Source organism: Hemiscyllium ocellatum, chromosome 1 (assembly GCF_020745735.1).
Source record: "Hemiscyllium ocellatum isolate sHemOce1 chromosome 1, sHemOce1.pat.X.cur, whole genome shotgun sequence".
NCBI classification, from domain to species: domain Eukaryota; kingdom Metazoa; phylum Chordata; class Chondrichthyes; order Orectolobiformes; family Hemiscylliidae; genus Hemiscyllium; species Hemiscyllium ocellatum.
In genome coordinates, this window is record NC_083401.1 from 83,536,803 (window position 1) to 83,548,975 (window position 12,173).

General features: G+C 46.3%; 1 protein-coding gene across 1 annotated transcript in view; it reads left to right on the forward strand.

Annotated features, from left to right (window-relative positions):
* The first annotated feature begins 622 nt into the window (after nt 1-622).
* The window catches only part of LOC132813144 (protein shisa-like-2B), a 33,466-nt gene continuing 21,915 nt past the window's right edge, over nt 623-12,173 (forward strand). Inside the window, exon 1 of the mRNA XM_060823205.1 lies at nt 623-816. Within this exon, the coding sequence (XP_060679188.1) occupies nt 623-816 (194 nt within the window). The remainder of the gene's footprint in view (nt 817-12,173) is intronic.

Genomic DNA, 12,173 nt, shown 5'->3' on the forward strand with positions numbered 1-12,173 from the left:
GGGGGAGTGACAGTTGCTGTTGCCAGGACTCCAGTCGGTCAGTCTCAATGGGAAGAGAAAGCGTTAAGGTTTCCAGCCGGGTCGGACGCTTCTTCAGAGCTCAGCACTGACCTGCAGCACTTCGGTTTTATTTCAGATTTCCAGCATCCGCAATGGTTTGCTTTCACTGCAGTCAATCACTCTGTCAGCGAGTCTGCAGGAAGTGGGAGCAATGTAACATTTACTCCCTGCGCCAAGTACCACACCAGCCAGTTCTCTCCATCAATTTACCCCCGCCTCAAATTGCCCTCTGCTGGGAAATAGGAAACTGCTGGAAATACTCAACTGGTCTAGAACTGCCCTGTTTTCACTGAGCAAACAGGTGGTATAAAAGTAGCAAACCTCGGGAAGTGGTAGACTTCCTTACCGCCTATGTACTGCTTTCAATGCCATCGTGTGCATTTCACGTTCAAAAGGTCACAGAGGCGTCCGGAGCCGGGGACGGGGCTGGGGCTGGGGCTGGGGGTGGGGGAGGAGGGGCGTCGCTGCAGTGAGGTGACTGTGGCTGGAGGAAGGGGGCGGGATCCTGGGCTGGAGATCCGGACCCCGAGCACACGGGGACAGCAGACTGACAAGCAGCAAGATGCCGAGCGGAGAGCTGCAGCTCTGCAGCAGCTACTCCAACCTGCGGGGCGAACTGGTGGAACATTTCAGGTGTCCGAGGCAGGCGGATGGCATGGATAAAGTTTACTGCTGCGGTTTCTCGGACCTCAAATACTGCTGCAGCGAGGTGGACAACTACTTCCCATACTCGCACGGCTACATGTGGTCGCTCAGGTAATCCCGGAGACAAGGCACGGGGAGGAGATACTGAGAACAGGGGAGGGGAGGGAATCCGAAATCTGCAGGGATGCGGGGTAAGGTGTAATGTAACTCTAAGTACTGAGCAGAAACTAGGACTGGATATTTGGAGCCAAATTTGTGTGGAGCATTCTGAGGTCTTTTTGCATTGACAGCAAAACTTGCAATGTATAAGTCAAGCATCCCTCAACAGTTGGTAACAGTACATTGGTTTTGGAGTGTGGTTACTGCCACCTTGGCAAATCCAGGTGCAGCCAATTTTTAGGAACAACAAGGAAGTCGGTGTGCGTTTTTTTAAACTAGGGCGAAAGGCTGTAACATTTCGTCCGAAAAGCAGCAGCATTGCACTGAAGGGCTGGTTCTGACTCACAGCTGCAAATGTGTTGCTGGTCAAAGCACAGCAGGCCAGGCAGCATCTCAGGAATAGAGAATTCGACGTTTCGAGCATAAGCCCTTCATCAGGATGAAGGGCTTATGCTCGAAACGTCGAATTCTCTATTCCTGAGATGCTGCCTGGCCTGCTGTGCTTTGACCAGCAACACATTTGCAGCTGTGATCTCCAGCATCTGCAGACCTCATTTTTTACTCGGTTCTGACTCACAGCCGAGAGCAATCCAGTCTGAACCGAGGTGACAGTTGAGCGAGCCAGTGTCATCGTGGAGATGGTTAAATTGGCTGCATCTTTGAGGTAGCTCAGGAACTGGAGAGAGAGGGGTTCAACGCAGCACATCGCAAGTAAGGCCATCAATATTCACATATCGGATTGTGCCTTCTCCCAGCTCCATTAACATCCACCGAACATTTTTTCTTTCTCAGTAAAGGCCAAGTGTGAGGTTTTTTTTACAGAATTCAACACTGGGTAGGTGTTATCTGGACACTAAGTCAGCGAGCGAATTCACCGTATAATCGGTAGTTTATATGTAAAAAAGTGGTTCATATATTTCAACGAAGGGAAGTGTGAGCGATGTATAAATTGCCATCTTGGATTCGGCGTATCCAGAAAGAATGCACAAGTGAAATAACAAAATATTGCCTTTCTCAAACTGAAACATTCCAGAGAATATGTGGGCAAAAAGTTGATGATATGCATCTTCTATTTGCTTCGGGGAGGAGAGGGGCAGTGTGATAAACATGCACAAGGAAGGCAGGAAGAAATGGGAAGAGTTTGTCTAAGGAGCCTCCCTGATTCATGTACAAAGGCAGCGTAGGGAAGGGGAGCTGTAGGCAATACCATGGCTGCAATGAGAAGGAATACTGAATGATGATTGTGGATATTCAGTAAATGGGGAACCCGTTTATACAGCTGCAGCTGTGAATCCTGAATGATTTTCTGGGCCTTCGCTCTCAGTTGTTGGATAATAACAACATAGAACGGTACAGGCCGCTCGGCCCTCAGTGTTGTGCTGACTTTTTATCCTACTCTAAGATCAGACGAACCTACATACCCTTCATTGTGCTATCCTCCATGTGCCTATCCAAGAGTTGCTGCAATGTCCCTAATGTAACTGACACTACTACCACTGCTGGCAGTGCATTCCAAGCACCCACCATTCTCTGTGTAAAGAACCTACACCTGACATCTCTTCTAAACCTTCCACCAATCACCTTAAAATTATACACCTTTGTGATAGCCATTTCTACCCTGGGAAAAAGATTCTAACTATTCACTCTACCTATGCCTCTCATCATCTTGTACACCTCTATCAAGTCACCTCCCATCCTTCTTCATTCCAACAAGAAAAACCCTTGCTCCCTCAACCTTACTTTGTAAGACATGTCCTCCAGTCCTGGCAGCATCCTGGTAAATCTCCTCTGCACCCTCTCCGAAGCTTCCACATCTTTCCTATAATGAGGCAACCAGAACTGAACACAATCTCCAAGTGCGGTGTAACCAGGGCTCTATAGAGCTGCAACAAAACCTCACTGCTCTTAAACTCAATCCCCCTGCTAATGAAGGCCAACACACCATATGCTTTCTTAACAACCCTATCAACTTGGCTGGCAACTTTGAGGGATCTATGGACATAGACCCTAAGACACCTCTATTCCTCCACACTGCCACGAATCCTGCCTTTAACCCTGTGTTCTGCATTCAAATTCAACCTTCCAAAGTGAATGACTTCACACTTTCCAAGTTGCACTCCACCCGTCACTTATCAGCCCAGCTCTGCATCCTGTCAATGCCCCACTGCAACCTACGACAGCCCTCCACACTATCCACAACTCCACCAACCTTCGTGCCATCAACAAACTTACTAACCTTTCCTTTTACTTCCTTATCCAACTCATTTATAAAATTCACAAAGAGCAGAGGTCCCAGAAATAATGCCCGCGGAACACCACTGGTTATCAAGCTCCAGGCTGAATACCTTCCATCTACTGCCACCCTCTGTCTTCTATTACAGTTACAGTCAGTGGGAGGAAAGGGAACCAACAGATAAGGCAGGGATCCCTGAGGCCATTCCCCTCAGCAATAAGTGTACCTTTTTGGATACTTGCTGGTGGGGACGTCTTCCCAGAGGGATGCCATAGTTGTCAGGTCTCTGGCACTGAGCCTGGCACTGTAGCTCAGAAGGGAAGGAGGGAAAATAGACAAGCGCTAGTGGTAGGGGACTCAATAGTTAGACGGATTGACAGGAGGTTTTGTGGTCAGGAATGGGACTCCTGGAAAGTATGTTGTCTCCCCGGTGCCAGGGTCTGGGATGTTGTCGATCGGGTTTACAGGATTCTGAAGGGGGAGGGTGAGCAGCCAGAAATCGCGGTACATATTGACTTCAATAATATGTCCAGGAAAGGGATTGAGGATCTGAAAAGTGATTACAAAGAGCTAGGTTGGAAGCTGAAGAGCAGGATGAGTAGAGTAGTGATCAACGGTTTGCTACCAGTGCCACGAGATAATGAGGTGAGGAACAGTCAGTGAATGCAGCTTAACATGTGGCTGTGAGGCTGGTGCAGGAAGGAAGGCTTCAGATACCTAGACCATTGGGATGCCTTCTGGGGAAGGTGGGACATGTACATGAAGGAAGGGTTGCACCTGAACTGGAGGAGCACAAATGTCCTGGATGGGAGATTTGCAAGGGGGTGGGAATCAAAGCTACACATCAGAGAGGGGAGCAGATGTACATGGGACGGTGACAGGATGTAGTGAATCTATCGGGAATGTTTCTCACATGATGAAACAAAGGGATGGGTTAGTGTGTGTCTGCTTTAATGCAAGGAGTGTCAGAAATAAGAGTGAAGAATTTAGAGCATGGATCAGTACTTGGGGCTATGATGTTGTGACCATAAGGAGACATGGTTTCACAGGGGCAGGAATGGTTGCTTGATGTTCCAGGGTTTAGAACGTTTAAAAAGAGCAGGAAGGGTGGAAAAAGAGGAGGGGGTGTAGCATTGCTAATCAGAGAGTGCATCACAGCTACAGAAGTAAAGGTTGTCGAGGAAGGTTTGTCTACTGAGTCAGTATGGGTGAAAGTTAGGAACAGCAAGGGACCTCCCAATAGCAGTAGAGAGATTGAAGAACCCATCGGCTAGCAGATTCTGGAAAAATGCAGATGTAGCAGGGTTGTTGTTATGGGTGATTTCAACTTTCCCAACTGGAACCTCCTTAGTGCAGATGGTTTGGATGGAGCCGTTTTTGTCAGGTATGTTCAGGAGGGTTTCCTTACTCAATATGTATGCAGACCAACGAGGGGGGAGGTCATTTTGGATTTGGTGATCGGCAATGAGCCAGGACAGGTGTCAGATCTCACAGTGGGAGAACACTTTGGTGACAGTGACCACAACTGCCTCACATTTACCATAGCCTTGGAGAGTGAAAGGAGCAGTTACCGAGGGAAGAAATTGAATTGGGGAAAAAGAAATTATGATGCTATCAGACAGGAGTTGGGAAGTATAGACTGGGAGCAATTGTTCCACAGAAAGGGCACAGCGGACATGTGGAGACTATTTAAGGAGCAGTTGTTGCGAGTGATGCACGAACTTGTTCCTCTGAGACAGGTAAGAAGGGGTAAAATTAAGGAGCCTTGGATGATGAGAACAGAGGAGCTTCTCGTCAAAAGGAAGAAGGCAGCTTATGTAAGGAGGAGGAAGCAAGGATCTAGCACAACTTTAGAGGATTATAGGCCTGCTAGAAAGGAGCTCAGAAATGGACTGAGGAGAGCCAGGAGGGGGCACAAAAAAGGCTTGGCAAGAAGGATTAGGGAGAACCCAAAGGCATTTTACTCATGCGTGAGGAACAAGAGAATGATCAGGGAAAAAGTAGGGCCGGTCGGGGATAGCGGAGCGTCCTTGTGCGTGGAGTCTGAGCAGATAGGGAAGTCCTAAATGAGTTTTTTGGTTCGGTTTTCACGAAGGAAAGGGACCTTGTTGTGATTGAGAACATTGAGGAGCTAGGATACAAGCTTGAACAGATCAATATTGACAAAGTTGATGTGCTGGAAATTTTGGCAAACATTAAGATTGATAAGTCCCCAGGGCCAGAATAGATTTATCCTAGGCTGCTCCAGGAAGCAAGAAAGGAGGTTGCTAAGCCGCTGGTGAAGATCTTTGCTTCCCTACTCTCCATAGGAGTCATACCAGAGGATTAGACGGAGGCAAATGTTGTCCCTCTTTTCAAGAAGGAATTCCAGACCAGTCAGTCTAATGTCTGTGGTCAGCAAGATTTTGGAAATAATTCTGAGGGATAGGATTTATGATTATTTGGGAAAGCATAACATGATTAAAGGCAGTCAGCATGGCTTTGTGAGGGGCAGTCATGCCTCACAAATCTTATTGAGTTCTTTGAGGAGGTGAAGTGATAGCTCGACGAAGGTCAAGCAGTGGATGTGGTGTATATGGATTTCAGCAAGGCATTTGATAAGGTTCCCCATGGTAGATGCATACATAAAGTTATGAAGTATGGGATACAGGGAGATTTGGTTGTCTGGATTCAGAATTGGTTGGCTGACAGAAAGCAGAGAGTGGTTGTAGATGGAAAGTATTCTGTCTGGAAGTCAGTGATGAGAGGTGTCCCGCAGGGTTCTGTTCTTGGTCCTCTGGTCTTTGTAGTTTTTATATATGACTTGGATGAGGAGGTTGGGGGTGGGTTAGTAAATTTGCAGATGACACAAAGGTTGGAGGTGTCGTTGATAGTATCGAGGGCTATTACAGAGCTGGGCTAAGAAATGGCAGATGGAGTTTAACCTGGATAAATGTGAAGTGATGCATTTTGGAAGATCGAACTCGAATGCTGAATGTAGGATTAAAGACAGGATTCTTGGCAGTGTGGAGGAACAGAGGGATCTTGGTGTTCAAGTACATAGATCCCTCAAAGTTGCCACCCAAGTGGATAGGGTTGTTAAGAAAGAATATGATGTTTTGCCTTTCATTAACAGGGGAATCATGTTTAAGAGCCAGGAGGTTGTGCTACAGCTCTACAAGTCCCTGGTGAGACCACGCTTGGAATATTGTGTCCAGTTCTTGTCGCCCTACAATAGGAAAGATACAGAGGCTTTGGAGAGGGTTCAAAGAAGGTTTACCAGGATGCTGCCTGTACTGAAGGGCTTGCCTTATGAAGAGAGGTTGACTAAGCTAAGACTTTGCTCTCTGTCTTCTATGAGCCAGCCAATTCTGTATCCAGACAGCCAGATTTTCCTGTATCCAATGCCTCCTTATTTTTTTGAATGAGCCTATGGTAGGAAACTTTATCAAACACTTTGCTAAAATCCATGTACACCACATCCACTGCTCTACCTTCATCAATGTGTTTTGTCTCATCCTCACAGAGTTCAATAAGGTTGTGAGGCATGACCTGCCCCTCACAAAGCCAAGCTGACTATTTCTAGTCAAACTATGGTTTTCCAAGTAATCATAAATCTTGTCTCTCAGGATCCTCTCCAATACTTTGTCCACCACAGACCGAAGACTGAATAGTCTGCAATTCCCAGGATTATCCCTATTCCCTTTCTTGAACAAGGGAATGACATTTTCCACCCTCCAATCATCTGGCACTACTCCAGTGGACAGTGAGGATGCAAAGATCATCGCCAAAGGCACAGCAATCTCTTTGCTTGCTCCCTGTAGTAAGCTAGGACATATGCCATCTGGCCCAGGGGATTTATCTATCCTTTTATCTTTCAACATTTTCAGCACATCCTCATTCTTAGCATCAGTCTGTTTCATGCTGTCCTCAGAAACATCAAGGTCCCTCTCAGTAGTGAATATTGAAGCAAAGTACTCATTAAGGACCTCCCCTATCTCTTCCGACTCCAGGCACAAGTTCCCTTCACTATCCCCGATTGGCCCTAACCCTACTCTGACCACCCTGTTGTTACTCACGTAAGTGTAGAACGCCTTAGGGTTTTTCTTAGTCTTATCCGCTAAACCTTTATCATGCCCTCCCTTCTAGCTCTCCTAAGTCCACTCTGCAGTGCCTTCCTAGCTACGTTGTAACCAGAACCCTGTCTGATCCTTGCCTCGAGTAAAAAATGAGGTCTGCAGATGCTGGAGATCACAGCTGCAAATGTGTTGCTGGTCAAAGCACAGCAGACCCTTGCCTCCTCAATCTTAAGTAAGCTTCCTTCTTCCTCTTGACTAGATGTTCCACATCCCTTGTCACCCAAGGTTCCTCCACCCTCCCATCCTTTACTTGCCTCAGTGGGACAAAGCTATCCAGCACGATCAGTAAGTGCTTCCGAAACAACCTCCACATTTCTGTTGTTTTCCTGAGAACATCTGTTCCCAATTTCGGCGCCCCAGCTCCTGCCTAATAGAATTGTAATTCTCCCTCCCCCAATTAAATACTTTCCCATGCCATCTCCTCCAATCCCTCTCCATGGCTATAGTAAATGTCAGGGAGTTGTGATCACTATCACTGAAATGCTCTCTCACCGACAGATCTGACACCTGGCCTGGTTCATTGCCAAGCACCAAATCCAATATGCCCTCCCGTCTGGTCAGCCTATGTGTGTAATGAGTAAGGAATCCTTCCTGGACACACCTGATAAAAACTGCTCCATCCAAATGATTTGAATTAAAGAGGTTCCAATCAATATGAAGGAAGTTAAAGCCACTCATGACAACAACCCTGTTACTTCTGCACCTTTCCAAAATCTGCCTCCCGATCTGCTCATCCGTGTCTCTGTTGCTATTGGGGAGGCTGTAGGAAACTAGGAGAAAGTGAGGACTGCAGATGCTGGAGATCAGAGCTGAAAATGTGTTGCTGGAAAAGCGCAGCAGGTCAGGCAGCATCCTACGTGCAGGAGAATCGACGTTTCAGGCATGAGCCCTTCTTCAGGATTCCTGAAGAAGGGCTCATGCCCGAAACGTCTATTCTCCTGCTCCTTAGATGCTGCCTGACCTGCTGTGCTTTTCCAGCAACATAATTTCAGGCTGTAAGAAACTCCCAATAACATGACTGCTCCTTTCCTGTTTCTGACTTCCACCCAAACCCTCCATGGCGATCTCCCTTTCTGCAGTTGTGATACTATCCCTGATTAGGAATGCCACTCCCCCACCTCTTTTACCCCCACACCCATTCCTTTTGAAACATCTGAACCCTGAAACGTCCAACATCCATTCCTGTCCCTGTGATAGCCAAGTCTCTATAATGGCCACAACATCATCGTTCCAAGTACTGATTCCTACTCTTAGTTCATCACCCTTATTCCTGATAGTTCTTGCGTTAAAATAGACACACTTCAACCTATCATACTGACAGCACCATTGCCCTATCATGTGCCTATCTCTCCTCACAGACTCTCTGCACACTGAATCTGACTGTTCATTACGTATTCCATCATCTGATCCGTAGCCCCTTGCTAATCTCTTTTAAACCCTTCCAAAGAGCTCCAGCAAACCTCCCACCCAGAATATTGGTGCCCCTCCAGTTCAGGTGCACCCCATCCTTCTTGTACAGGTCCCACCTTCCCCAGAAGGTGTGCCATATATCTGAAGGCCAACACGAGCCCTGCAGCTACCTATACTCACTCTCCATTTCTAGCCTCACTAGAACGTGGCACTGGTAGCAATCTTGAAATTAATACTCTGCTCACCCTGCCTTCTAGCTTCCAACCTAACTCCCTATATTCTCTTTACAGGTCCCTCTCCCTTTCCCTACTTATGTCATTGACACTGATGTGTACCACCACTTCTGGCTGCTCTCCCTCCTCCTTAAGAATCCTGTAGATTCGATTCGAAACATCCCTAACCCTGGCACTTGGGAGACAACAGACCATTTGGGAGTCTCGCTCGTGACCGTAGAGTCTCCTGTCTGTTCCCCTCAGGACTGAGTTGCCTATCATTATCGTTCCCTTATTCTCCCCCAGGCTCAATGCTAGAAATCTGGCTGCTGTAGCTTGCCCCTGGTAGGTCATCATCATTCCCCACCTCCCCCCGACAACAGGATCCAAAACGGTATAATTATTATTGAGGGCAACGGCCATGGGGGTTTCTGCTCTGTCTGGCTATTCCTTTTCCCTCTCCTAATGGTCACCCAGCTACCTTTATCCTGTACCTTAAGTAATTACATCAAGCTTCCAATAGAAATCTTGTACAGTCTGTGGAGTAAGCTTGGATTGCTTTCAGCACTGTGGATAATGCCTCAAGTTAGAATGTGGTGTTCAAGTGAGATCATCTGTACAACACCGTCATTTGACATCGGCACTGACTACATTTGGTAAAAGAGATCAGAGGTCTGTTGCCTGACTTGGGGCTTATTGATCTGAAATGGAACCAGTTGCTGCAACTGAAAGGAGCACCATGAACAAGACACTCGTCCCAGGAAGCAAAATTTAAATGCAGTCCGAGCTGTCAGAAATCAAGCCTCCGTAGACTGGTTGACGCTGTACCAGTTAATACTGGTTGAAACTTTGCAATAATATGCAATCTGATGCTGAATCCAGGATGAGAGAGCAATGCTTGAAAATATCAAAGAATAATGTGGGCCAGCAACAATGAAATCAGTTCCCTGGAAGACACAAACAGTGTTCATCATCACTGAATCTACCAAACAGAAGGAAAGGTCACTGGAGCACTATCTTGAACGCAACACAACGGTTGACATTGCTGAAGGAGCTGTCAGCACTATTCCAGACTTCCCTGCCATAGAGGAGTTGTGTGATGAACACCCTGTTGTCCATCTTGCTAACTGTAAATCCCTAGCAAACATCGATATTGCACTTGAGATCATTGACAGTAGAAAACCAGCACTATTGTAGCAACCCCATGAACTTTTGTACTCCTGCTAGAAAGAAAGATATATTTACCAAGACATGAAAAAAGCTAGTTGAGGGTGGGTCACCAATACCAGACGATGCATAGATAGTAGGCACAGAGTGTATTCACCTTAGTGGCTTATGATGGCAACATTCTGCTGACAAATCAGAGTTTGGAACTCTACCCTTAGTCTTCCTCCTGTCTTTCCTGGTCCATTTTCCATCTGAAGATGCTGGTGTCTGATGAGGTCCGCCATTGACACGGGAGGATTGCCCCGTATTTCCAAGCACTCATTAATATACTTTAGCTATGGGGGCTCTGAGTTTAACATAGTGTATCCTAGAATGACAGGACTGATAAGGCTATAAGAAATAAGAACAGGAGTAGGCTGTTCCTCCCCTCAGGCCTGCTGTGCTGTTCAGAAGGTTCATGGCTCATCTCATGTACCGCATGTCTACTTTCCTGCATTCCCTGATCAAGAATCTATCTCAGCCTTAAACATACACAAGCACTCTGCCCCCACAGCTCTGCAGCAAGGAGTTCCCATGAGGGGAAATGTTCTCTCAGCAGTTACCCTGTCAAACCCCTTAAGAATCCTATATTTTTCAATGAGATCACCTCTTTTTCTTCTAAGCTGTAGTGAGTAGAGTCTAAATCTGTTTAGCCTTTGCTTATAAGACAGTCCCACCATACCAGGGATCATCCAAGTGATCCTTCTTTGAACTACTTCAAATGAAATGATATCTTTCCTTAAATAGGGAACCAAGCTGCTCATATCTCTCTAGGTGTGGTCTCCCCAGCACTTTGTACAGTTGCAGTAAGACTTCCCTACTCTTATACTCCAACTCCGTTGAATTAAGAGCATCCATTAGCCTTCCTGATTATCTGCTGCACCTGTGTGCCAGCTTTCTGTGTGTCAAATACAAGTACCCCCAATCCCTTTTATGTTGCAGTTTTTCTGCATTTAAGTAGTAGGGGAAAGTGAGGACTGCAGATGCTGGAGATCAGAGTCGAGAGAGTGGTGCTGGCAGCATCTGAGGAGCTGGAGAATCGATGTTTCGGGCATAAGTCCTTCATCGGGGGCTGGATAAATTTAAATATATCAACTTAACTAATATCTTCTGTTCTTTTCCCTTCCAAAATGAGAAACTTCAAATCTTCCCACATTATACTCCATTTGCCAACTTTTAATCCATTTACCTAATCTATCGATAATTCTTTCTAAACTGCTTGGATCCCTTTGCAGAGCACTTTAGGGAACATCTCTGGGACACCCACAACAATCAATCCCACCACCCCGTGGCCAAACATTTCAGCTCCCTCCCACTCTGCAGAGGACATGTAGGTTGTGGGCCTCCTCCATTGCCACTCCCTCATCTGATGCCTGGAGGAAGTACGCCTCATCTTACGTCTTGGAACGCTTCAACCCCAGGGCATCAATGTGGATTCCAGTGGTTTCCTTAATTCCCCTCCTTTTCCAGCATCACTCTGGACTCTGATCTCCAGCATCTGCAGTCCTCACTTTCACCTCCCTTTTTTAACTTGCCTTTCCACCTACTTTAGTGTTACCTGTAAATTTGGGACACAGTGGATTTGATTCCTTCTTCAAGTCATTAACGTATGTTGCAGTTGCAGTCCCAGCACTGATACCCCACTGGTCATAGGTCACCAACCTGAAAAAGAACCCATATCCCCATTTGCTTTGTCCTATCCATGAGCCACTTCTCTGTCTGTGCCAATATACTACATCCAACACCACGGGCTCTCATGTTATTACTTAAACTTCCGTGAGGTACTTTTTTGAACACCTCTAGAAGTCCTAGCACAACACATCATTTCCTGACACATGAAGAGAGATTGGATCAGTTTGGACTGTATTTATGGAGTTGAGGGAAATTAAGGAATCTCATAGAAACTTAAGACATTCAGCAGAACTAGACAAGACAAATGTAAGAAGTCCCAAAGACTGAGAATCCAGAACAAAGGGTCAGAGTTTAAGGATAAGGGATAGGTCATTTGGAACTGATGTGAAGGGAAATTTCTTCATCTACAGAGTGGTGAGCCTGTGGAATGTTCTGCCACAAAAAGTATTTGAGGCCAAAACATTGAATGTTTTCAAGAAGGAGTTGGATATCGCTCTA